This window comes from Poecilia mexicana, unplaced genomic scaffold (assembly GCF_051168715.1).
Source record: "Poecilia mexicana isolate PSO_F unplaced genomic scaffold, ASM5116871v1 scaffold_6, whole genome shotgun sequence".
NCBI lineage: Eukaryota > Metazoa > Chordata > Actinopteri > Cyprinodontiformes > Poeciliidae > Poecilia > Poecilia mexicana.
Genome location: NW_028263375.1, coordinates 11,344,770 through 11,372,531, shown reverse-complemented (window position 1 = coordinate 11,372,531; position 27,762 = coordinate 11,344,770). Strand labels below are relative to the sequence as shown.

The window sequence follows — 27,762 nt, the reverse complement described above, 5'->3', positions numbered from 1 at the left end:
TGGACAGGTTTTAAATGTCTGAGTGGAACACAAGTGAAAACCATTCCATCCAGTTAAAGGTGAACTTCCTCGCGCTGTCTTTTACAAGTCGTATGACATCATTTTTTAAAAAAAATTTCTAAGTTGACATGTTAATTCATACAGCCCATATCAGTTTTGCCATTATCTGCTGGACACCAACCAAGATGACCTTTACAGTGAACCAATATCTAAATACCTAAAGGTGAATTCTGATTACTTTTAGAATAAAACAGTCAGAAATGAATATGCATGCTTAAAATGTATGTACTTTTAGTGACTAACATTTAATACGCTAAAATAAAACAAAAGTCATTTTGGCCGTTTGGTTTGAAACTGGAAATAATTATTGGTTTGTGATTAAGTTTAAAATGTAAGAATATACCTCAATAAAAAGTTGGAAAGTAAAACAACCACAACTAAGCTGTGGCAGTCATTAGAAATGACTGAAACACATCCCACTCATTAGACATGACTGCCACATGATTAGGAATCTTAGCTTGCAAGCAAGCCTCCCAAAACATTATCTCGTTACAAAGTTGATATGTTAAGCAATACATTTAGAAAATGAAATGCAAAATGAAATAGAAATAATTGAATGGCTGATATTTAATATACCCTCAAATTCCAGCTTGTAGTGAACATTGGAAAAGTTTAAAGTCTAAAAGTGTAAAGTCTATAACCTATATATTATTAGACACTTGGTCTTTTCTTTTTGGTATCCATCAAGGATCATTTATGTTCTTTTCATACATGACTAAAATATTCAAAATTATATGGTGTAAAAGTAGGCAAATTGCCTGGAAAGACTAAATTATTATAATTAAAAGCTATATATTTCCGCAAGAATGCACACTTCAAGTTCTCTGTGAACCCTGAACGAAAGATCAAGCAGCATAAAATCATTCACATGTACAGACACTTCTCTGCCTGTGACAGGTATGCTAAAGCGTAGAGACAAAGTTATCAGATGTCTCTCTGTCCGTCTGTCCGTCTGTAAATGGAGTAGAGCAACATCATGCCTTGTAATCTGGATGGGTTGACAAAATTCCCATGTCGATTTTCCTCATGAATGATTACCCTCCACAGGACTTTTGCTCTTGCATTGATATTTAAAGCCAGCTGAGGTTGGTGAGTGACCCAGTAAGCAGTTCCATATTATACAATAACAGAGTAGATGCTTAAAAAATGTCGTATTTTAAATTACTTGGCATTTCGCATTAACACTAACCACATGGGCAAATACAGCATGTTTCAGTCCATATCTCAGGAGGCGCAGTAGCCATTAACTTCTACTCTTCCATCCATCTGTCCGTCCAGCCATCCATCCATCCATCCATTGGAAGGACATCCAGACTTCATACAGAAAGATCCCAGACCCAGACACTGAACCATCATGCAGCCAGCTGTAATATCAATAAAACAACACATTTTTAATTGTCTTTTTGCTCTAGTGGTTAAAAATGTATCTTTGCATGTGCATCTAAACATGTTTTGATACCCTTCACACTGTGGAACTGAACAGCACAAGATCAAATAATAGCAAAAGGATTAGTTAGTATGCAAAATACACCAATGATTAAGACTAAGCATGATTCTAATAATGTTTACCATAAAGGCTTATCATAATCTTTTTTAAAACTTACTACCTCAGGGCAATGACCCTGATTAAGAAAAGCTAACACAGTCTCATTAAACAAAGGGTTTGATAATTTATTATTTCTTTCCAATTTCCATTTCTTTTTCAATTCACCCCCAAACAGAGCACCGTTAAATGACCCCAAGATTGTCGTTCCCCACTTAAAAGCAAAGTTGGCTAGTTTGTAGTTCTAAAAATAGGAGCGCCACTAAATCACAATAATGGTAACGTGTCAGATCTGTTTTTTTGACCTCCTCTTCCAAGATACCTAATGACTGCTTGAGTGAGTTGTCATTGGCACTTCTGCAACCATACAACCTGCCCCAAGTGTTCACATCATCAGATGATGTCAATGAAAAACTCATGTTACATAGATCTAAGCATAAAAAATAAGCTGATTTCTTGGAACATCAAGACCTTTCACATTTTTGAATTATATCTCATTTTTGATGTGCTCCTACTATCAGTAGTGTGTGTTTACTGGTATCAAGGGCGTATAATTAAGAGAGTGTGATTTACTTTTGCCTTGACGTTGTCACCTCATTTCCTTTTTTTCTTTCACTGTCCATCTGGGGATGACAAGCCAATTCTTTAGGACTCCTCAAAAGTGGTCAGATTATTATTATCTGATTATTATTATCTGAATTAATCAGACAGAGTGTTGTGATGTTTAAAGCTTTTTGAATAAACACGTGAAGCTGCACCAGTGTGTACAATAAGTCATATTTTTATTGGGTTATTGCTGCTATATTTGAATCATACTTGCTTTGATTTTCTATTAATGGTACATAACGCATAAGGTCTAAGAGCTGCAGTGTTCACTTTGTAGAATTTTTCCAAAAGTTCAAAGAATGAGTGACAACCTCACGGATGAAATTGTGTAAGATACAGGGTCAAAGGTGTAGGAAGAAGATGCTGAAATATTACTTACCTAAGGCATTGTATTTTCCCACACCACTGAAGCGCAAAGCAGATATGCAATAGAGTGAAATGAGTATTAGTAATGTTATTATTGAGTCATTGCTGCAATGTTTGAGTGGCATTTGCATAAATTCCTTGGTCGGGGTGGATATCTGGAGAGTATATGCTGTCTCTAAGTTGCATAACTCATGTTGTATAATTTTTCTAACACACCCCAAAAATCCTCCCTAGTTTGCATAGATGCATAGAAATCAGAGCATTTTTTATTTTCATTTAAAATGATGCACAATTTTACATCAGTAAAACACAAAACAAATAATCAATAATGTTGCATGGTGTAATTTTTTGGTAACATTATCCGAGCATCATGAGATTAAATTAAGTAAGTAAGAAATCAAATATAAAAACATACTGGCAAAATGTGCTCAAAAGCCTAAAATATGAGTAAAATCGGTTTGTAAATTTCTATCAGCACATACCAGTTGCCTTTGATTAGTGCTGCACAAATTTCAGGCTGTTGCCCTTAATGTTTAACCCAAACCTTTTTCTATCACCAGCACTAAAACAGGATGTCTGGTATTTACAAGGTTCTTCATTCTGGCCACATATATATATTTTTTTTTATATATATGTATATATATATATATATGAGTGTTCAATTTTTGTTTTTTCACACCTTATCAGAATGTGTTTTCAGCCACATTCAGTGCATGCGTTCCTTAGTGCACTGCTGTTGGCCCTGTTCCAGATGAACTACATCTGCCCAAAACTTGTTTTTATTTCTGTCTTTTCTTATTGAGTTATCTCACAGAAACAGAAGGGCACAGCTCCACCTTCCACCACCCGCTATTGGCATAACAACATTGTGTTTTGTTTGCCATATGATTTTCCGAAACTATGGAAAGAATTAAATCACTACTGTTTATATTTCGTTTCTTTATGTCAATCGGGCATAACAGGAAGCTTTATGAAGATTTGCATTTGTCTTTATAATCACTAAAGCAGTAAAACGTTTAGGCCCATACCTGAATCTTGCAGAGGGCAGAAACCAGTTAGTGAATTTAATGAAAGAAAAACAGCATCAGGCACTTAAATGTTAAATCCACACTAGCTTGACTGTGGAGAAGCCCTTTAAATCTGTACGAAGCTCCAAAATAATAATCACAAGGTTAGATTTATGTGACAGTGAATGAGCAAAGCCCCATACCATTGTATGCGAGTGCCTTACAATGGTTGAATTTGTGCCTCTGACAAATTTAGATGTTTGTGTCTCCAACTACTGACTTTTCTTCTTCTCTGTCGGCGCAGCTGGCTGCTGTTATCTGCTACTTCAGAAGCTGCCTTTGTGGCCTGCTGTAATCCCTGACCACAGATCCCCAGCTCCCCAAACAAAGTAGTGGCGGATGAAGCAACAAATCCAGCACATCAGACAAGAAGTAGTGCATTCTGGTTTTCCAGCACGGCTGTACATCCTTCACGAGTGTTTCTGAGCCTTTTATGTCTTGTTGCTGGTATCCTCATGGAGCAACGGCGGCTGCAAGAAAGAGCAAATAGGCTCTTACTGTTAAAGAGCTGTTAAGGCCTCATCAAGCAGTAGATTAGTGTTACCTAAGCATTAGTTTGGTATAAATTATGGTGCTCTGATTATCAGAAGGATCTTGGATTGTTTCTTGGATTTTCCTGTGTTTATTGATAATTTTTTCCCCTATGTCTCGGCTTAAAGGAGTAATATTATGTATTTTTTCAGATAATGTAGCATAGTCAAGTAACTATGTTACCTTCAGTTGCTATAAAAATACTGTATATGCAATGATTGTTCTTTATACCACTTACAACTGTTCTTAGGAGCTTTGAACTAAGAAGTAGTTTGATAAGCTCAGCAGACTTACAGTCCCACCATGTGTTTGCTAATTGCTGCTGCTGCTAGTCTGGAGGAGCTAAGTGGGGTAGAGATGTTCTGTGAGGTGGAAGCTTGACTGGATATTGCTGCACAAAAGAAGAGCTTTGTGGAAATAGGCAATGCTTTGCGAGACCAAGCACTTAAGCACCCCTGAATGGCTGCCACAGGAGATTCAAGGACTTCTCAAACATGCATGAAAGAATCAAATAAACACTCCAGGTATGTGATGATGAGCGAATAACATACCATGATATAAAGCTCAAAAATTTCACATAACACATAATACCCCCACTTAAGTTATTCTTTGTTTTGATTTTACCAGCGTTTTTTTCTGTTTTAATTTAGATCAGTTCGTTCTCAGGTGTTTGTTTCTTTTAGCACGTTTATTCCTTGTGGTTCTTTATTGTTTATTTAATTAGAATTATGCTTCTCTTATTTATTCACTACTCTTCACGATCCCTTCTATGATTGGAAGGATGGGGGGTAAGAGCTCCTTACCCCCCATTGAAGAAGCAGTTCCCTCCCCTCCCCCCCAATGACATGCACCAAGCTTTGGAGATTTATTTTTACCGTATCATTGTAACACCATATTCTGTGCTGGGGAGCATTATGTTCTAAGAGAGGGATTTATGGGTCTTAGGCTGCCATGTTATAGACTTTAGAATTATATATTTTCTGATAAAAGCTTTTCCATTTGTCTTTGGTGCCTTAATTGAGAAAGAAACAGAAAACAACACTCCACTAAGTGAATGATAAAGAAGTAGTGTAGAAGTGAGAAACGTTAGCTGCTGGTAATGGAACATTGTCCTTAAAGGAAGCTCTGTGAGCCTTTTCTCAATGTTTTTTTTTTCTTCTTTTTTACTTCCAGAGTCAATTCTGAAGGAACTGGCAGTGGACGGGAAAACCGTCTAGGTGCAATGTTTAATTTAATTTAGTTTATACAACATTTATTCACAACAAATACCATCTCAGGTCATTTCACATACAAATCAAATTATGTTCAATTTATTTCAATTACACCCTTCTTTCAAATGTAAAATTGGTTTCTTACAGACTACACACACCATTGAAAACATGAAAAACAGTCTAAACAGAGATGTCTCATTTATTGTGATTAGAAACTTACAAAAAAAGATGCCTATAAATAAAGATTGAAAAATATTGTTTTCCTTTTCTACAATCTGTTACTGATTGCGCAACACAAGATGAGTTCGCCTATATAATGCTGGCTAGGAGATTAATTTCATATAAGTTTTGATCTTTTAGCGATATCAAAATTATCCTGCAGGTTTATTTTGGATAAGTGTCCGCTAGTATGTCCCAGAGAAACCTCGCACTATTTGTAGCCATCAATATGGTTGTGGCATAAATCATCTGAAATTTAAACTAGTTAGTTTTTTTTTGGTACAGTCCTAGCTTTGAACATAATCTCCAAAATGCCCACAGGGTTGAGGTCAGGGCCATTCATCATGGTTAATGGGGGTCTGCTTTTATCACTCCGAAAGCATTTCTAATACTTGTTTGGGATCAATGTTGGAACACTTAAGTTTTATCCATGTAGGCTATAATTTTAGATGGCGACGAAGACTTCAAACATACTTCTTTCCATCAAGGTCATATAGTTCAATCTTTGTCCTATTTAAAACCTCTCAGTCTATGGCGATACTTGGTTAATAGATAAATAATAATCACATGGGTTTTCTGGTATCACCCAGGTTATCATAGCCATAAGTCTTGGCTGTTTTGTCTCCCAAGTACAAATCAGAAAGAGTTTTGGCATGAATAAAGCAGAGTAATACATTTCCCAAAATGGTCTCGACTTCATTGACATTTTATAGTTTTTGAAGGTTTGCAATCTGATTTTTTTTAATGGTGCCCTCAAAGCCATGACCTCAATCCCTGTTAAAAGTTATAAGCTATGTTAAAATGTCAGGTCTGTGCCATTTAAAGAAGTCAACCACTTTAAATGAATTATATCCTTTCTGATAGAAAGAGTGCTCAAATACACTGCCATGGTTATGCCAAGACATTGTTGATGGCTACAAAAAGGGTGTAGGAGTCTCTCTGAAACTTATTAGAAGACAATTAATCCGATATAGGCCGATACATTTGAGCCTTTATGCTTATTTTTGACCCTGTGTGAATTAGACAAATCTGGCATTGAAGACAAACCTAAGCAAACACACTTGTTTTTAAAATTTGTTGAAGCTGTTTTTTTTTTTTGTTTTTTTTATCCTTCCCCTCTAGAAATAAAAAGGACTCAAATGAATCACTAAAACCCTAAAATCCCATGCCATACTTTCTAAGTAGGTAGTTTTGAGCAAGAACCAGTTCCTGACTAGTTCTTACTTTAAAACCTCAAATAACTTTCTAATCACAGCAAGAATTGATGTAATTGTCAGCATATACTTAAAGTACGTCAAGGCAATATAGTTTGCACATAGCTGTTTTCAGAAAAACTTAGAGAAAAAAGAGAGCTGCATTTTCTTAAACTGAATTTGTTTCTCATCTTCAAGTTTCTCGTCTTGAAGCTGTTCTTCTGTCCTCAGTCCTTGCTCAGAAAGTTAATCCACAGGCATAGCTGTTTCATGCTGGGAGGTCGGAAAAGTCAAGTTTTGCAACTTACAAGGTCCCTGTCCACATGCTGGTGATAGGACACAACCAATCTTCCCTTCTGTCAGTCCTAGTTTATGAAGAAAAAGATGATGTTGGCACCAAGATGCTTTCAGTAAACCAGGCACGGTTCTCTGGCCTTGTGTCTGTCAGGAGGAATCTGTAGAGACTGCCGAGCAGATTGTAAAAATGACAGCTGTTCTCGATTTCAGCCAGATATCTAATCTGCATGGCGGACTTCGACTGACAGCTAACACATCACTCCTTAAGGATGATACTTTTCAGAGGAGGCTGTGTTTAATTTCTCCACTGCTGGCAAATGGTTGAAGCAATCATGTCCACTTCTTCTTAATGTAGTCTTCCTTTCTTCTGGTGGTTTGTTTTAATGAGTCTCTACCAACAGCTTCAGATCTTAAAAAAAAAAAAAAAAAAAAAAAAGAGTCACCCTGTTTGATTAAAAATGTAATTATATTTATATTTTTCCTTTTAAGGTGATACCCTGTAAGGTGATTTAAGAACAAGGTTATCATTTTTATAGACATTAATTTTGCTCAGTTAACTTTGTGCCATAACTTAGGTAATTAATTAGGACAACACAATTATTATGACTAGCAAAATGCAGCTGCAGCCCAAAGGATTAGGTCCTTAAGAGCAGACATTGGAAATTTTAAACATCTAAACATTTGCAGAGGATGCTATTTATCTGCATTCTGTTTAACCACTGGTCAAGTGCCTGCGTTATCTTAAATATAAAACAGATTTGTTAGAAGTGTCTTTCAAGGGCATAGATTCCTTCTACATCATGTTTGAGTTTGAACCTGCATCACCAATGTTAAGAGCCAAGGGTCTTTCACATAATCAGTGAGGACAAAAAGTAAAGACCCAAGCAAATTGCTGAACCCTGAGTTGAATATATAAGACAAGATTATGTTGTGGTTGTGCTATGCCTTTCAAAAAGGATGTACTGATACATTTCAGATTTAAAGAAAAAATTGCTGTGTTGAATTTATATTTTACTGATTCCGTCCCCTTGAGTCTCACCATCTTTGCAACTGCAAGTGTTTCATGGTATTTGCCTACCAGCTTTGTACATTTAATGACTGAAATGTTTAGAATCCTTCTTTGGAACGTAGCTAAAGGTTAGTCAGACCTACTGGTGAACATACATTTATTTTCAAGTCTTATCACGATCTGTTGGTAAGTCAAAATCCAGGTTTTAGGTCCTGGACTTTGACTGGGTCCTCCTAAAACATTCATATGCTTTTCATCTAAACAATTTCCTAAACTCTGGCTGAGTTATCCTGAAAGACACTGAGTTATCCTGAAAGACACCCTTTCATCCTTAATCAATTGACAAGCTTAAAGAAAAGCCTTGCCATGATTAAAAAAAAAAAAAATCACCCAAACTGCCTTAGCGGAAAGATCAAGAATGGATAGAATCTACAGCCCCAACCTGAGACAGTTTATCACCTCAGATAGCATCAGCTGAGTACCATCCCTCCATCGGGTTCTGAAGACTTTGATTCTGTTGTCTATTTGGTTTTGAGTTCCTTGATTTTGGGTTCATTTTGCACTTTAGTGCATTCTTGTTTTTAGTCTGCTGTTTAGTGATCTTTTTGCTCATCTCTGAGCTTCCCCAAACAAAGAGATCAAAAATGTATCTGAAGGAACGTATTAAAAGGGAGAGAATATTGCAGTGGATGAAATCATATTCTGAATGCATAAAGATTTTGAACTGCAATAAATAAAACAGAAGCAGAGGATGTCCAGGATTTTTCACCAGCTGCCTGTAAGAGTGATGATGACATAAAATTGTAAAATGACTTTAAAATGTTAAGTGAACCCACAGTCCAGTCAGTTGAATGTAAGAAATTGAAACATTTTAGCATAATGTGGAAGCAATAAAAGAAAATGGAAATATAGTCTGTATGTCATTTCTGAAAATTTTCCTCTCAGTATTTGCCATTATGACCCCTTTTTTTCTTTATTCATAAGCTATTGCATCTTAATCAGACATCAGTGACACGCAACATCGCAAGTGGATTTCAAATGTGTCCTCCCAAGTTTCCTACAATAAGATATCTTCATATGCCTGGCTGGAGTGGATTAACTTTTGTTTGAATTGAGCTTGATTTCTTCTAAGGCTTTGGTAATTTTCTGCATTGTGTGCTAACAGCTAGAAAAAGGAAAAGTACCCTAGGCATAGTTGTTGAAATAATGAGCTGCACGTCAGCATGAAGAACGCTGAAGAGGCCAGGTGCCTGATTATTATTCAGATCTTAGGATAATTAAAATTATCATGAAGATCAAAGACCCTGAATTAAAAATGTCTGACTATTTTTTTTTGTTTTATTTCTGCTGCAGTGTTTGCTAAGATAATGTTAACAGTGCACTCATTCAAACAAGCAGCCAGACACACTACACATATCATAGGATTTTGGAAGTACGACATGAAGAATACAAGAAGATAGATACGCGCAACCAGAACGATAAATAAAAATGAAGCTAAGACAAACAAAGTTGAAAAATGACCCATATTTTATTATGTCATCATCAAGTCTGAAGAGGATGGTAAGAAATGTAAAAAAAAAAAGAAGCAAAAATAAGAAAAGTAGTAACGATCTTCAAACCTCACCTTTAGAAATGCTTTTAATTCTTCAACTCAAAGATGATTTTAATTTACTTACCTCAAAATGAAACAAAATCAAGTTCTTATGTAACATAAAGTGATTGAAAGATACTAATGTGTATCCCCATATTTATTTAAGCTTTCTTGTGGTGTTTAACGATTTCTTCAATGGCCATTTTACGATTCACTCCTGCAAATCATTTGAAGGGAAATGTTTCTGAGGAAACATGGGCTGGGAGATTATGAGTTTGTGCTCACAAGACAAATAGATATCAACACTTCTAAAACAGAATATAGGGGGAAAAAAACATCTGATCCAAAACTATTCTTATTTTTTATTTTTTTTTTTATGTGAAAAATTGTATGATTATTAATGTAACTAGAAAATCTCTGCTCTGAATTCAGCGGGATGACGGCAGTTTCAGACACAACCAGCAGGGGGAGCGCTGCACTTAGCTCTACCATGCTATCCGGAAGACCAGTGTAAATATTGTCGTGACGTTTATCCACCACCATCAGCTGCTTTGCCCCTGCAGCTTAAAACGGCAGTGATTTTTCCACCCTGAGATATCCACTTTGAGTCCATCCACGTCTCTTTTCGTTGCTCCTGTCTCTGATCCTCTGTATCTGTTTCCTGTCCCGCTTGATTCTTGTCCCTAACATGCAGAAAAGAAAGAAGCCAGAACCGATCCAGCTGAACCCGATTCCTGATGGAAACACTATCAACGGAACAGGAGCCTCAGAGTGAGTGTCCATCAATAATCTACTGCTCATATTCAGACTCTCAGCTATGACCTAATTATGGGACATTCATGAAGGGAATTTGGCGTGTTAGTGTGTGTGTGTGTACCTGAGACTCTGCACCAGGCGAATGTGTGTTTCAGTCTGATTTTATTGATCTATGCTGCGCCTCCTGCAATTATCAGTTGAAATGTTTTAAATTTTTTAAAAGCCTAGCAAAAGTATTTCTAGAGCGCTTTTGTAAAATGGTCATACAGTCTACACATCTGGTGTCTGTCTTTAGTTGCACCTATTGATGAATTTTACACTTTGTTGATCTGCTTAATTGTAAAATATAACATTAAATGAGTTCAATTACAATCATTGTTAATTTAAAATGAATAAAACTAATACATTTTTAAAATGTAGTTTTTGTTAGAGTTTTCAATAAATTGGACTTTTTTTGTCTGAATTTGTAACAAAACAAATAAGACAAAGTAAAAGTATAAGAGAATTACAAAAACAAATTTCCAACCTTCTTCTGACCCAAAATATATAAAAGTTGCCTGGATTTATTTCCATTTACATGGGTGTTTGTTGAAAAAAAAAGTGCCTTGAGTTAGTGCACAATTAAGCTTTCACGAGTATTTGTAACTAAAAAACCAGGATTTTATTGATCTGTGTAGGAAGGAAATAAATTATGTGTTTTATAAATTTGCTGTCAATCATTTTAGAAAATTGTATTGGTATTATATAAACAGTTTACATGTAAAGTAAAAATATCCTATACAAAATTAAAAGTAGTAAATTAATAATCATAAAATCATCATTAGCATCAAGCATTAGATAATGTAAGTAAATAATGAAGTAAAAACTAATGCTAAAAAATGCTACTGATGCCACCTGTACTTCCATAGCACAATGACAGCAAAAACCGTTATTTTATCAGTAAAACTGTTAGAGCACTGACTTATCATCACTGTTATGAAGAGAAGGTTAGAAAAACATTTTTGATTGTGACCTTTGTTCCACTTTGTTCATATTTCTTGTTGGGGAGGGGAAACAGTTAAAAATATATTGTTTACCATTCCTTCCCAATGTAATCACCACTGTATGTAAACCACAGCTCTCCAGAGCCCTTTTTTACAGGAGCGTGCAGCTAAAGCAATATGCTAAATAACACATGTTTTAGTCTATGCACCTGTTTCTTTCTCACCACCTTTTGCCTAGACATAATAATGAAGAAATAAAACCTTTGTGACACAAAGCCCAGCTTTATCGCATGAGGAAAAAGCTTGTGTCAGTGCTGCCATGAACTGGTTCGACTGAGATGAATACTATGTAACATGTTTACTTACTGTGAGGCTGCTTCTGTAACATGTCATCCAGGGCAAAACATGTTATACTTCTATCATTAGATAAAACTTCTGGAGACAGAACTGCTGCATATGAGCTTTAGCCTGTCATTGTTAGAACCTGCAGATGATAATGTGTTGTTTGGCGCGAGGCTGTTAACATTCCTGCTACTCTGGACAAGCTGCAACAGGATGAAGGGCAGTAAACCCTGAAGAGGAACCCTGAAAGTGTGGAATCTCTTCATCCAGGACTCTATCACACAGTATAAACCTCACACTGACAGTCTGTTGCAGACTGGTGTTATTCTGTCACTCTCACTGTTAGAAACAGCTGTGCAACAAAAGAATCAAAAGCTACAGGTTTCAGCATCATCCACTGCTGCATAACCAGAAATCAAACCAGTAAGGTCAAACACCTGAACTTCAACTTTAAAATATCTGTCGAAATCTACCAATAATTGCTTGTCTACTTTAGTGTTTACTGCTGATCAGCTTGATTCTTGTGCCACGCACAACTCCCCAAAAACACATATGACAAATGATCAGTTTTCCCCTTCAGTTCTTTAAAAACTAAATTCTATGCTGCTTTATTGTCTCATTTTTTAGTGAATAGAAATACACCACTGCAGAGTATCTTTACATTTTCCTTGAAACGAAATATGAGAAACTTTTAAACGTAAAATTAGGACTCTCTTTATGTGCGATCTTGCCAATAGCAATAGATGTGCTGGAAATGAAAATCAGATGTCTGCTGTTAACAGGACTTTAGAAGATTATTGGGGCAAATAATTTACTATTTAATAACCTCATGTAGAATTCAATTTGGCTTTACCACCTGGTTTTTTGTCTCGGCAGACAAACTCGTAAAAAAAAAAAAAATAGAATATTATGATGGTTCAAATTTGTGTATTTAAAGTACAGAAAATTACTTTTCTAAAAGTGTAAACGTTTTTTTTGTATATATAATATATATTATCTATTCACAGCATCAGAATTGTGGTTGCAATAACTACAGTTTTGAATGTGTCCTTGTTTAAAAACATGCATTTCAAAACATAAGCACATTGCTGTGGATGATTTGGAACACCACAGTCAGCAAATATAATGGTGGTAAATAAGCTTAATTCAATGACGAGCCTCTTCCCAGAAACCAGACCATTACAGCATGGTGAAAAAAACAGGACTGCCCATTTTCTAGTCGGCCAGAAGCTTTCACAGTGTGAAATGGCTGTCGGTTCCTGCTGCTGCACACTCAGAGACCCACTTTATGTTTAAGCCAAGAATGCAATATTAAAGCAGGAGAGATGATAGCAAATCAAAAGGTGTCCAGAGTAGTGTTATCTAACCAAATCTTGGAAATCTCATGACAATATGTATTATAATTTATAATTTGGAGTAGTTTCTCAGGTTTATTATTCATAGTGAGGTTAATTTTTCATGTTTTTCTTTGCATATTTTGCAATAAAGTCAATGCTCAGAACTCCCTAGATGGCATGCCACCGTTTTCTGAAATAAGTTTTATTCTGTTAAAACAAGTGCAGAATAAAACTTGTTTTATTCTGCACTACCATCTACCATTCAGAAGATCACATACACTTCTTATCAGTATATCATATTACGGGGTTTTTCAATATTTTTCTAAGGTGGAATAAAAATGTAACATACATAACACTATCCTGGGACAGTGCTACATTTTTTGTTTCAGCCTTGAATTTTCTGTTTCGCTCATTTGAGTTAAATTGTGACATGAAATGAAACGAAATTGGTTTAGATGATTACAAACAATCCAGGAACCTCGGAGACCTAAGTCCATCATATGCTGGACAATCTGTGACTGCAGTGTCACGGTTTGCCCTGATAAAATAAGTCAAATGTTTTATGGTCAAATGAGACTAAGATATTTAATCGCAGAACAAGAATAATGTCCAGAGGAGTCAAACGGACGTTTTTAGACATAAGAACATTGTGCAAGCTGTCAAGTGTGATGGTGGCAGAATAATGCTTAGGGTCCGTTTTCCTGCCAGTCATACATTTTTTAGGTGTCCTCAAATCATTACCGAAATGTTCAAAACAGTTGTTTAAGCAAGACAAAAATGCCAAAATATCAGAACTGGATTTGGAGTAGATTGAACATTTGTGAACTATGCTTTAAAGCCTAGTTTGTGCCTCAAAATAAACCAGCTCTAATGAAGAGTGGTCAAATTCTACCAGAATTTGCAAGAAGCTTGTTAATGTCTACCAAAAGTGTTTGAATGACTGTGTGAATAATTCTGTCCATCTGGATATCAGAAAAAAAAAAATCTAAAAATGTTTACCACCAAAATTCTTTTAGGTTGTGTCATTATTTCTCTCTGAAAAAGAAGAGTTTAGGTAAACCAGCTGGGAATGTAAACACTGCACTCAAGTATATGTAACGTTGTCCAACAGGTGTACCTTCTCTAAACAGGGAAAAAAAAGGCATGTCATCTTATCTACAGAGATCTTTGAGACAACTTGCAGAAACATAGTTCTCCTTTGCTTGATATTCTTGCTGGATGTCCTTGGATGTTGCGTGGACGGCAAACAAAAGCCAGCTTCCGCCTGAACCTGAAGGTGTGGGGGGTGGGGGGGTACACTACACATCTTGAATGGAGTGTGTTCCAGGCTGCTGCTGTTCTCAGTGTCTCCCCGCCTCCTCCACCTCCAGCTCTTGTGAAACGAACAAACGCCCACACCACCCACATCCAGCCAAAACACGGCACCTTGTCTCCATGGATATGCAGTTCCACTATCAAAAAATAAAAGCACTTAACCCTCTCTGTGCTGCATGGGGCTGAGTGGAGAGGAGCGTGTGCTTCTCTCCTCCAGCTGCTCTCCAGCGACTCGTGATTTACTTAGTGCAAAGAAAAAAAAAAGAAGAGTTCAATCATCGCTGAGCTTAATGAAAAGCGTCCCGTCTCTACTTCAGTGTTCTTTCATGCAGATTGGGAGCTTTGTCTGTGCAAATGACCAGGCTAGAGGTGATTTCTGCTTTTGTTGAGGATGAAAATGCATCATTCTGCTTATTTAACTTTTATTAAAAAAAAAAAATAAATAAAAAATATACAAAATAAATTTTATCTCACAATTAACTGATTAATGCACTGCGTTATTGGGGTTTCATGTGATAGACCACTAAACCTGTAACCAACGTTTTGGCCTTTATGCAAAACATAACACTGCACACCACCCTGAACACACCATTCTCACTGTGTGTGAAACATGGTGGTGGCAGCATGATGCTTTAAAGATATTTATTTTTTGCTGGATCTTACATAAGTGTAATTAAGATATTGGAAAGGTCATTAGAGTTAAAATGCCCTCATTTTAATTAGAACATTGCATAAATGCATTTGAGTATTTTTATTGGAGGAAATCACAGATTACGCAAACTGGTGATTTTGTTTTGTTTTTTGTTTTTTTTTTAGAACAAACTTGGAGGCTTTGCAGAAAAAGCTGGAGGAGCTTGAGCTGGACGAGCAGCAACGAAAACGCTTGGAGGCCTTCCTGACACAGAAGCAGAAAGTGGGAGAGCTGAAGGATGATGACTTTGAGAAGATCTGCGAGCTCGGCGCAGGCAACGGAGGCGTCGTTTTTAAAGTCTCACATCGACCATCCGGTCTGATTATGGCCAGGAAGGTGAGCTGCTGCGTGTGTAGTGTCAGTGAAGAGGCTGTTTGCTTGAACACTGAACTTAATTTCCAAGAAATGTGCCCAAAAAAAAAAAAAAAAAAACTCTTCAGGTTTCTTCTTTTATAACAACTCAGCACATGCAAAATGAGTTAACAAAAACATGGATTAGAATGCACTAGTGATTTTCTTTGTCATCACAAAGGAAGTTATTATAATATTATGGTAGGAAAAACTTTCCTTCTACGTGCATTCTGCTTAGATACCCTGTTAGAGATCAGTGCATGTGTAAAAAAAAACATATTTCAACATAACTATTTAATCTTTTTAAATCTTCTAAAATTGAGTTTCCATTACTTGAAGCTGATGTTTTGACTCCAAAAAAAGCAGAGCACATGATTTCTCTCTTAGCATCGTGTTCTGCTGCGTGTCCTTGGGCATTGTGTGGAAGCAAACACTTTTCTGGGCTGTTGCATAAGAACAGTGCTTGTTTTCTCCAGCACCTTTAGTGAGGTGGGTTCCTCATGCACAGTACTTCACTAAACTATTCATACCTCTCAAACCTTTTAATGTTTTGTCATTGTAACACAGATAGAGCATAATTGAGAACTAAAATGAGATGATACATGCTTTAACATGTTTTTATAGATAAGAAATGTAGCCATTGATCCACCTTCTGATGCCGTTTTTTGGTGTCTGTGTCTAGCAGTTCTGAAAAGACTGTGATTTTTGCTAACTAGCTAAAATTCAGTCAGATTGGCTGGAGAGCCTGTGTGCGCAACAACTTTTACCCTGTTCTAATGCCTAAATATACGGTTGAGAAAAGTCGAGCTCATCCCACTTCCCCATGCTGGAGATTTTAGTTTAATAATAACAATGAATAAAGTTACCTTTAAAATTGAGTACACAGGTGACATCCAGACCCAACAGTAGAGTCAGACTGTATAAAATTAATCTGGTTGTGTGTGTTGTTATTGTGTCCTGCAAACTTTGCTTTAATTCTACTCTTTTTCTATTTAATCATAAAAAAAATCATAGTCAGGCAGAAAGAGAGTCATGGAACAGGAAGAGCAGGTTTCCTGAAGAAAGGGGAAGTTTCCAGCCTGCAGTGAATAAAAATAGTTCAGATTACTCATTTCAAAGCATTAAAGGTTTAAAGAATAAAATCTAAACATTTTGAGTAATTGGATAAAAAGGATTTTTATGTTTTTTATGGCTAATTCACAGGGTGAAAAAGGGTGGGACATCTGGAGGCAGAGGTCGTTAGAAACCAGGCTAGTCTTTCTCGCGTCCAGCTTAAACAGAATGTCCTCTATATTCTCATCTGTACTAATACTCAGGAGTTAGAGGCTTCTCTGACCTGTTAGACGGAGAGCTGGGAAGCACATCTCCCTCCTCTCAGAAGGGGAAGTAGAGAGAAGAGCGGAGGGGGATGTTGCGCAACAACAATACTTTGATCGATAACGTTCCATAGCAGTTTTGGCTGCATGTTTATTTTTGCCACTGTTGCATGAACACTTCTTATTAGACATCTTATTAATATTTGTTCCATTAGCAGTTTTTCACAATTGAGTAGTGGACCTTCAGCTCCTCCAGAATTATAATGGCCTTCTTGGCCGCTTCTCTGATTGATGCTCTCCTTGTCCTGCCTTTCAAACTTTTTGATGTGGTTTTAGAACCAAAGCCTGACCCATTTGACGTGGTTTTTGACTTAATGACGAAGTTTGTTCACTAATGTTCCCTAACACAATTCTGAGACATTCACAGAACACCTGCATTTACCCGAGTGTGGATATTTACCAATGAAGTTGTACTGGATTTTATTTGGGTTGTCGGAGAAAAGGGAGCTACAATGAATGCCCAACACATATTTCAAGTGTTTACCTGGGAATAGGTAAAAACCAGGAATAGTCATTCACTTAACTATCATGCTCTACTTTGGTCTACTAAATAAAATCCCCATAATATACTCGTAGATTTGAGGTTGTAATTTCACAAAATTTGAGAAAAACTCAAGAGTTATTTGGATTTTTGCTAGCCACTGTACTAGAAGCTACTTTTTGCACATCAAGTATCAGGAAAAATAAAAAAATACAAGGCTTTGTGAGGTAAACACAGGAGTTGAGACAAATATGCATCCAAAAATCCAAAATGAAGTTTTGTAATGCTTTTTTTTTTTTTTTTTACATCTAACTAAAATTGTTCCCTCTGTTCCAGCTGATCCACCTGGAGATTAAGCCAGCCATCAGGAACCAGATTATCCGGGAGCTGCAGGTGCTACATGAGTGTAACTCTCCGTACATAGTGGGCTTCTATGGTGCGTTTTACAGCGATGGAGAAATCAGCATCTGCATGGAGCACATGGTACTTTTTTTTTTCCCGCAGACCGCTCTTGCACGTTTATTTCAAGTTTTATCCCAGTTGAAATGCTAGTAATCTATAACTGCTGATCTCTCTGTCTCAAATGAACGGTCTCCATTTTTTTCCTCTTTCTTTGTGGCTTCAGGATGGTGGCTCTCTAGACCAGTCACTGAAGAAAGCAGGCAAAATCCCAGAGGAGATTCTTGGCAAAGTCAGCATTGCTGTGGGTAGTACCAACACCTCTCCCACCAATTTTATCCATATTAAATCTATGAAAAACTGTTTCCCTCTGCACCAAAAAGAAGATTTATGTTGCAACACTAAGTAATTTGTTATTGCGCTGACAGTCCAAAATGTATCTTACAGGTCATCAAAGGTCTTTCCTACCTGCGTGAGAAGCACAAGATCATGCATAGAGGTTTGTTTTAATTCCTGAACAAAGTTTTACAAAGGCAATGTTTGTTGGAAAAGAGAGATTTTTTTTTTATTCCGTTCCGAAACCTAAGATCTCTTTTGAATTTTATGCCAGAAAAATCTTTGAATAAATTGGGCCAAATGCTTAGGAAAAACTAGAAGAAAAAATAAAAAAAAGATCTCACATTCTCATTTTGGAAAACAAGTGAGAAACGTGTTAGTGTGTTAATTCAATGATCAAAGGCGCTGAACTTGGAAAGCGAAAAAGAGTCACTGTTTTATGGAATACAGGGTTCCACGACGTCAAATTCAAATTTCTGAAGTTAAGTTATAAAGTAAATACAACGGTTCATAATTTATGGATGGATGGAAACAAACAAAGAGGAGGTGAGGACAAATGGATGGATAGATTTGTAGACACAGTGAGATAGTTCAGAAAATTTGGAAAAAAATAGTTTTCCATTTGCTATTTTCTTTTTCCCTATCTGGAAACTGATTGGATCAGATTCCTTACTTTTAGACTCTGTAGAAATCCTGGTAATAAAAAATATTCTTTACTCAGAATGCATAAAATAATAGTGCATGATCTCACTTGAAGTTTGAGGGAAACCATGCCATGGTTTAGATATTTCTTGTCTAATCCTGAGGGTTTTTTCTTGTATTTGTATTTTTAATTAGGGCTCTTTTAACATGCAGTAATGATATAATTATGTTTGATCTTGTAAACGGCATGATTGCTATGGCGCGATCACAGGGGACTGAGTAAAGTTAAACACTGGGGAAGCTCAAATTACAAAACAAAACAGCATTCCACGTAGATTATCAATTAAAAATCATCCTGCATGAGTTTATTCTGGGCTGCCTGTTCTTTGCCATTGATAACTATGTACTGTGGATGGATCTCTCAGATGTCAAGCCTTCTAACATCCTGGTGAATTCCCGCGGTGAGATCAAGCTGTGTGACTTTGGAGTGAGCGGACAGCTCATAGACTCCATGGCCAACTCCTTTGTGGGAACTCGCTCTTACATGTCGGTGAGCTCAGCACACAAATAACATATATATATGTAAACTGCTCCACCAGAACATATTCCTTAAAGCAGATATCTTCACAATACAAGTTAATGTGTAGTCACTAATCTCCGTAATAACTGATTAAATCTGATGCGCGTTGTGCAGCCAGAGCGTCTGCAGGGAACGCATTACTCTGTTCAGTCAGACATCTGGAGTATGGGTCTGTCTTTGGTGGAAATGGCCATCGGACGCTTCCCCATCCCTCCACCTGATTCCAAGGAACTGGAGCAGATCTTTGGGTTTCCAGTGGAAGGGGAGGCAGCCTCCAGCGAGTCCCCCAAACCGTGCCCCCCTGGACGTACGGGCAGCTGTAAGTGTGACACAGCGCAGCAGCTCCTAAAGGGTTTTTTAATGTCCTTCACTATTAACTCTTATCTTGATCCATTCATTTATTTTCCTGCTTAGCGTACGGACCAAACAGCAGACCACCAATGGCTATATTTGAACTACTCGATTACATAGTCAATGAGGTGAGTTTGTCTGCCGTATTTAGTGTTATATCATATCCATCGTGCTAACTTCATTTGTTTTACTTCCATCTTTAGCCCCCACCAAAGCTCCCTGCGATATTCAGTGCCGAATTCCAGGAGTTTGTGAATAAATGGTATGTAAGAAAGAATTTTCTTTACACTTTCTGCTATGAAAAGAAACACACTTGACACATCTCAGAACAGCTCTGCTGGAAAGCATGATTTTCTTTCCCTTTTGTTGCAGCCTGATTAAGAATCCTGCAGAGAGAGCAGACTTGAAGCAGCTGATGGTAAGTACGACTCCAACTTATGCACCTCATATGAATTCAGAAATTATGACAAAGTTCATTTCCATTATTTTTACACGCTCCATTTTCAGGTGCACCCTTTTATCAAACAATCCGAGGCAGAAGAGGTGGACTTTGCCGGCTGGCTCTGCAGCACCATCGGACTCAGTCAGCCTGCGACACCCACCCATGGCACCAGCATGTGAGACTGTCGACTGCAAAGCCATAACCAGAGCAATCAAAAAGACGTTTTGGTTGATTTTTATTATTGCTAAGTGTTTCTCCAAAGTAAGCAATGTGTTAATCTTACAGGTGCATCTCAATAAATTCAGAGATTATGAAAAGTTAATCTCCATTATTTAAGTCATAAAGTGAAACTCAGACTCATTACACAGACGAACGTGTTTAAATACTTAATTCTGACGTTTATGGATTACAGCTGATAAAAACCCCAAATTATGTTCAAAAAACTGAATGTAAGACAAGAGCATGTCTATGCACCATTCAGTATGCACTCTTAACACTTGAAGAGCTTTTCGTACAGAAAAGCTCCATTTATGTGGCATGGGATGGAGGTGATCTGCATGAGGCTCTAAAGAGGGTTCCTCTTCTAGGTTTTCCAAGGCAAGTAAAAATACATGATCATAATTGTATTAGGGAATTGAAACTGCTCCTCCTGACTGATTTCCAAATGAGATGCAAACTTTACTTCCCTCTAAAGATATGACTTTAGTCCAGTCCTTTTCCTTTTTATTCCATCTGTGTGGAGGCTTGTGGCTCCAGCTGCGGTCCACACCTTGTTAATTTCCCACATGCCCTTCCCTTCTTTTCATGAATTTGCTTGGAACCGGCACTTTGAATAGCCGGTAACTTCAGAAATTCAATCCCTTTATAGTCCAATATGCTTTATTTTCTACAAACTTTAAATGTATCATGTATAATGAATCGAGTTTCACTGTAAATGTTGAAATAAGCATTCATAACATTTTGAGATGCACCTGTATATCAACTGTACAAACTTACATACAGAATTAAATTGTGTACTAGACAGCTGTTTAGGTCACCGTAGGAGACCTTATTGAAAAGCCATCTTTTTGTAACAATACAGATATGTAAAAATACTGCTGCTAAACCTCTGCACTCAACATTCCTCTTCAATCATATATAATGCAGCCTTTCTGCCAGAGAAATGTGCAGAATTGGTATGATTAAGCCTTTTGAATGGAAGCAATGTTTCAAGGTCTAAGGTCAGTCACACCTGGGCTAAAGGGTCACATCCTACTTCTGTATGCATGGACAATCATTTCCCAGAAAAAGTCATGAAATCATCTTGGCCAACTTGTGTATTTTTAAAACTCTTAATGCTGATGTCCTGATTTATTGTGCATCTCTTGCTCTTCATCCACTCCACAAGGCTTTGTTGGCTTTTGTGATATTTATCTTGTGAATTAAATAGTTTAAATAAAACTTCTGACTCGTATTTGAAACTGATTTATTTTACTGAACTCCAGTCTGTTTAGATTTATGCCTTGGGTTTAGCAGGGGCCTTCTTTGCAGGCCTCTTCTTGGGCTTCAGCATCTTAGCCTTGATCTGTGAAGACAAGATAATCAGTGAACCTCAGTTGGTTTATAATATTCCTCCCATCTCCAGAAGATTTTAAACCACTAGGTACTTACGGCAGGGTCGTGCTTCAGGATGGCATGACGTCTTGCTGTCTTGGCGTAAGGGTTCAGTTTGAGCATTATCTTCAAATTCTTCAGAGGATTCTTCTTCAGCACTCTGCGTTTGATCTTCTTGCTGCAATGGGAGAAGTAAAAGGTTAATTTGACTTATAAATGCAACAGAGGATTTATAACTTTTTTGATATGCTCAGGACTTCCAAAATAATCAGGGGTCAGAAACACGGACCAGAAGTGGGAGATCATCATAGCCAAGACAAGGTTACAAACAACAAAAAAAACTACAAAGTACATACTTAGGAGCACGAAGTGCTTTCTGGATCTCCTCACTCTTCAAAATCCTGCTCAGATCTGTGTTTGTCATCTTGTGCATTGGGAGCCTGAAAGCAAGAAGCACCAATAATTAAAACCAACAAAAAACACCACATCTGAAGGATAAGTTTCATTTTGAACCAACTCAGAACTTCAGCAAATATCACAGAGTTCAAAAACACGGACCATGAAGTGGAAGCTCATCACTGAGATACATGTGGAAAACATATACTGCTGTACAGGTGCACACCACTAAATTAGAATATGGAAAAGTTCATTTCAGGAATTAAATTCAAAAAGTGAATTATGTAAAATATATTGGTCAGTTGGCCATTTTTGATTATCCCAGGTTACTGCAAATGAAAACCCAAATTGCGTTTTTTTCAATTTTTCAATTAAACCAATAAAGGTTTAATTCAGAAATGTCACTCTACTGAAACTCATTGTACATTTGTTGCTTAAGGAAAGGAAAAGACCATTTGCTGGACAGCAGTCAGGTCAGCAGTGGTCGACATCACTGTGTAGGCCATAATTTCTTATGAAGAAGTCTTGAGTCTTGTAAATATTAAACTTTACAAACTGAATTCAGGGTTTTCTTTAGCTTTAAGCGAAAGTCATTAAAATTAACTGAAGTAAACTATTTCACTCTCACTGTAAAAGAGTTTTTAACTTTTTGAATGAAATCACTGAAAAACTTTTCAAATAATTCTCTATTACGGACATGCACCTGTAAGATGTGATGTTTTTTTTTTTAACACTCACTTGTAGTCCTTCTTGAGAGAGGATGTTTTACGCCAGGTGCCGTACAGCTCATCCAGCTTGCGGAAAGCGCTTTCGGTCCAGATGCAGAACCGTCCGACGTGACCACCAGGAGCGAGCCTCAGAAGGTTCAGCTGGTTCACGTTCTGCAGAGTGATGCCTAGAAAAAAGGGGGAATAAGTACATTTATTTTCAAAAATGGATGGTTCACAGGATTAAGAATAATATTCCAAATTAATTTATAGTCATAACACAGAGGTGCACAAAAAATATTTAATCACCATTGCCAACTACTTTTATTTAAACACCTGAAACGAGTGAATCTGAAAACGGTCTCTGTGGTAAATGCAGTAAAACTCACCTGGAATATTCCTGAAGGCTTTGGTTAAACCAGCGTCTTGGTTGTAGACGATACACGGACCTTTGCGCTGGATACGCCTGCGGTTCCTCATCTTGCCCTTACCAGCACGCATGCGCTGAGAGGCATAGACCTACGAACAACATTTATGTTAATTAAGACAAATACAGATGCCAAAAACATGTTAAAAAAAATCGGAGATAAACAAGTACAAAATATCAATTTTAAAACATTTAAATACTGCATGTAATATTCACTTTTGGCTTAATGTCACATGAAATATTAACACCTTCTCTAATGTACAACCCCTGGCAAAAAGTATGGAATCACCAGTCTTGGATGAGCACTCATTCAGACATTTCATGCTGTAAAACAAACTCAGATCAAAAACATGATACAATATTAAGGTCGTTCCAAAGTGCAACTTGTTGGCTTTCAGGAACACTCAAAGAAATGAAGAGAAAATATTGTGGAAGTCAGTGAATGATACTTTTATTGACCAAGCACAGGGAAATAAATATGGAATCACTCAATTCTGAGGAAAAAAGTGTGGAATCACTCAAATTGGAGGTAGAAAAAAAAGGACACACCCAGTCTATTTCCTTTCCCTAAATGGACACCTGCCCCAGATTAGATGTGCCCGTTAGTGTGCAGTTCAAAACACCTGCAGTCATGACACCTTGGAGGGCTGCTGGACGAAGTGGAGTGGTGAGAACCATGGCTCCAACAAGAGAAATGTCCCTTGAAACAAAAGAGAGGATTGTGAAACTTCTTGAAGAAGGTAACCCGTCACGCATGGTTGCTAAAGATGTGGGCTGTTCACAGTCAGCTGTATCCAAGATATGGACCAAATACAAACAGCATGGAATGGTTGTTAAAGCCAAGCGTACTGGTAGACCAAGAAAGACATCAAAGCGTCAAGACAAACAACTTAAGGCCATTTGTCTTGAAAACCGAAAAAGTACAACTAAACAGATGAAGCATAAATGGGAGGAAGTTGGAGTCAATGTATGTGACCGAACCGTAAGAAATCGCCTAAAGGAGATGGGATTTCAATACAGGAAAGCTAAACGAAAACCAGCATTGACACCTAAACATAAAAGAACGAGACTCCAATGGGCTAAGGAGAGGCAATCATGGACTGTGGATGACTGGATGAAAGTTGTCTTCAGTGATGAGTCAAGAATCTGCATTGGACAAGGTGATGATGCTGGAACTTTTGTTTGGTGCCGTTCCAGTGAGATTTATGAAGAGGCCTGCCTGAAGAAAACAACCAAATTTCCACAGTCCTTGATGATATGGGGCTGCATGTCAGGCAAAGGCACTGGGGAGATGACTGTGGTTAATTCTTCTATCAATGCACAAGTTTACATTGACATTTTGGACAGTTTTCTCATCCCTTCAATTGAACAGATGTTTGGTGATGATGAAATAATTTTCCAAGATGACAATGCATCGTGCCATCGGGCAAAAACAGTGAAGGCATTCCTTGAAGAAAGACACATTCAGTCGATGTCATGGCCTGCAAATAGTCCAGATCTCAACCCAATTGAAAACCTGTGGTGGAGATTGAAAAAAATGGTCCACAAGAAGGGTCCAACCAGCAAAGCTGATCTGGCAACTGCTATCAAAGAGAGTAGGCACCAAATTGATGCAGAATACTGTTTGTCACTCATCAAGTCCATGCCTCAAAGACTGAAAGCTGTTATAAAAGCCAAAGGTGGTGCAACTAAATACTAGTGATGTATTTTGAATGGTCTTTTGTTTATGCGTTTTTCATGATTCCATACTTTTTTCCTCAGAATTGAGTGATTCCATATTTATTTCCCTGTGTTTGGTCAATAAAAGTATCATTCACTGACTTCCACAATATTTTCTCTTCATTTCTTTGAGTGTTCCTGAAAGCCAACAAGTTGCACTTTGGAACGACCTTAATATTGTATCATGTTTTTGATCTGAGTTTGTTTTACAGCATGAAATGTCTGAATGAGTGCTCATCCAAGACTGGTGATTCCATACTTTTTGCCAGGGGTTGTATATTAGTTCTATTATTTTGAGAAATTTGTGTACTTACTTCTACAGAACAATTAATCAAGGAGAAACATTTGTAGCATTAACTCAGCTCTCCAATAACTCAATCACTATATTTTCACATTCTAAGCACACCGACACATTTAACATCTAGGACCACCAACTGGCAGGAAAATGCATTTCTCTAATTTCAGATTTAGTTTACCTTCTTGATATCGTTCCAGGCTTTAAGCTTCTTCAGCAGTAGCACGGCCTCCTTGGTCTTCTTGTAGCCCTCAACTTTGTCTTCGACCACCAGCGGGACTTCGGGGATTTCCTCAATGCGGTGTCCTGACCATCAAAAGTTTTATGTAATTGAAGGACATGCAAGTAACAACTGCTGCACTGACTTAACACCTGAACTTGCTCAGAGTTTATCACTCATCAATAACCTGTGATGGCTTAATGACAGCAGGCAACTGTCACCATTCACAAGATCAGACGCAAATTACACCATCATAGCAAGGTAACTGTTCAGCAAAGACAATCTGACCTAGCTAAAAAAAAATAAAGCTGTTACTCTTCTGGACATTTTTATTTTTGGGAAACTTACCCTTGGACATCACAAGTGCAGGAATGGCAGAAGCAGCCAGGGCAGAGCAGATGGCGTAACGCTTCTGGGGGGTGTTGATCCTGCGGTGCCAACGGCGCCAAGTTTTAGTGGGGGCAAACATGCGACCACCACGACACATCTAGGTCCAAGTCAAGAATCGTCCACCACTAAATTAAATATTAACCCTTCTAATACCTGCTCAGACTCAATGTTCACCAGTCGTCTGTGCCAGCATATGACAGCAGGCATACCGTCACTGACCACAGAGTCAGACGCAAATTACACCATCACAGCAAGGCCGGATTTAGCTGTTAAAGGCATGAAAACAACAAATGGACTCAAAACAAGGATACATTTCCAAAAGCTCCCTGGCCAGAGCGGTGAGTACCACCACCTCTCACACGAGGGATACGGGCCACAGCTCTTCCTGTTCCCCAGGACTCAGCACTTGTCTGGTGGCCTGAAAGATTCAATATAAGCACAGTTATAAATTATGGTAGCAGCAGCCACTTTATGGTCAAAACTAGATTAACTCAGATTCACAACTGTGTCATTTTACAAAAAAAAATTGTTTTGATATTTTGACTGAATTTGAACTCAACCTGCAATTTCAAAGTAGTTTTTATGTTCTACTCAGTTTGGTATAACCAAATATAATACGCCAGCAGGAGAATGTTGTCATGTTTCCCAAAGTCCAAATCAAAAGCAGACTAGCAACCAATGGAAAATGGTCACAGTAAATTACTGATAAAAGTTGCTGCTTAAATTTGAGTTTTCTATAATCATCATCAAATGTATAATGACTCACCTGCCAGCTCGCTGACTGCATATGGCTGGCGGTTGTTTTTGCGCATGTTGGTGTGCACAAAATTCACAACATCAGGGCGAATGGGGGCCCTGAAGACGGCAGGCATGACAACATTTTTGCCTGATGATTCTCCTTTGTCGGAAAACACCGAGATGAGGGGTCGGGCACAGGCCTGAGAATGTAAAAACAAAATTTTCTGTGAAATGCACATCAGATGATCACACATTAAACTGCACAAGTGTTTTCTTACTGGCACTCCCCCCCTTCCTTCAACAACGTATCAAAACGTCTAATTTTCAAATACACTGATGAAAACTGAGCTTCCATCAAAAAAATAAATACAATTCTACTACAGAATTTAATTTAGCTTTTTAAACAAATATTCAAATTAGGTTAATATTTTGATTCATGCCACAATGTTCTTCACTGGTGGTGTTGTGGTGAAAATACAAAGTGAAATACTAACCAACTTGAACTGGCAGGATATAGTAGTGTTAGAAGTGAATTAATTACTTAGGCTAATTGTTGATTGCTAACCTGGGTTTGAGCTTTTCACACACAATCACACATTTTACCGTGATTAAGTCATAGTGAATGGGTTTATGCCACTTCACATAAACCCATTTATTTTCGACATAGCTGTAGAAAATGCTAGTTAATGTAAATTATCCTGAATTAAGTTATCTTACCGACATTGGATGACACTTAAGCAAATTGTTCACGTGACATTGTAAAATCCTGAGTTACCTTGAACTTACACTAAGGACTATTAAGATTGTATGTAGTTAGCAACTATTGAGACAAACTCAAGGAATAGTCACCAGTATTACACTCAAAGTCAGTTTAATACAACAATCGCTGCTGCAGCAGACAACACGTGTAACTCGGACTAACCAGTCGTCTAAAATGGCTCCTCGTGTTAGCTTCCTAGTGACTAGCATTCAATTATGCGATCAGATTTATCTAAATATTAGCTTCTTTACCAGACAAACTTCCAAACAGTTAGCAAAATACGTAAAACATGCTAGAAATACACATGTTCTGCACCATATATATTGTAACATGTCAGTGATTTCTCACCATTTTCAACAGTTTTTTTCGGCTCGCCGGGAACCACACTCCTCACGGTATGGCGGCCACAGTAAAAAGGAAGTTGGTAACTCAACCCTGATCAT

At 37.5% G+C, this 27,762-nt stretch overlaps 2 protein-coding genes and 4 non-coding genes across 6 annotated transcripts; 1 reads left to right on the top strand and 5 right to left on the bottom strand.

Annotated features, from left to right (window-relative positions):
* Nucleotides 1–10,033: 10,033 nt before the first annotated feature.
* Nucleotides 10,034–21,527, top strand: map2k1 (mitogen-activated protein kinase kinase 1). Its single transcript, XM_014998824.2, has 11 exons — nt 10,034–10,464; nt 15,242–15,452; nt 17,661–17,807; nt 17,950–18,027; nt 18,171–18,222; nt 19,127–19,251; nt 19,396–19,600; nt 19,696–19,760; nt 19,836–19,894; nt 20,005–20,050; nt 20,140–21,527. Exons 1-11 carry the CDS (start codon nt 10,382–10,384, stop codon nt 20,251–20,253), a joined length of 1,185 nt encoding a protein of 394 aa, XP_014854310.1. The 5' UTR covers nt 10,034–10,381; the 3' UTR covers nt 20,254–21,527.
* Nucleotides 21,523–27,751, bottom strand: rpl4 (ribosomal protein L4). The gene is made up of 10 exons (XM_014998825.2): nt 27,668–27,751; nt 26,588–26,759; nt 26,133–26,239; nt 25,780–25,918; nt 25,393–25,517; nt 23,160–23,289; nt 22,802–22,958; nt 22,024–22,107; nt 21,725–21,845; nt 21,523–21,638 (listed from the first exon to the last, which is right to left on the bottom strand). The coding sequence occupies exons 1-10, from the start codon at nt 27,668–27,670 to the stop codon at nt 21,570–21,572; spliced, it is 1,107 nt and encodes a 368-aa protein (XP_014854311.1). The 5' UTR covers nt 27,671–27,751; the 3' UTR covers nt 21,523–21,569.
* LOC148158656 (small nucleolar RNA SNORD18) lies at nt 21,914–21,981 on the bottom strand. Its single transcript, XR_015763204.1, has one exon. It is a non-coding gene; the product is annotated as a small nucleolar RNA SNORD18 (small nucleolar RNA).
* Nucleotides 22,181–22,251, bottom strand: LOC148158655 (small nucleolar RNA SNORD18). Its single transcript, XR_015763205.1, has one exon. It is a non-coding gene; the product is annotated as a small nucleolar RNA SNORD18 (small nucleolar RNA).
* On the bottom strand, nt 25,591–25,690 carry LOC148158654 (small nucleolar RNA SNORD16). Its single transcript, XR_015763206.1, has one exon. It is a non-coding gene; the product is annotated as a small nucleolar RNA SNORD16 (small nucleolar RNA).
* LOC148158653 (small nucleolar RNA SNORD16) lies at nt 25,976–26,074 on the bottom strand. The gene has a single exon (XR_015763207.1). It is a non-coding gene; the product is annotated as a small nucleolar RNA SNORD16 (small nucleolar RNA).
* Nucleotides 27,752–27,762: the final 11 nt, after the last annotated feature.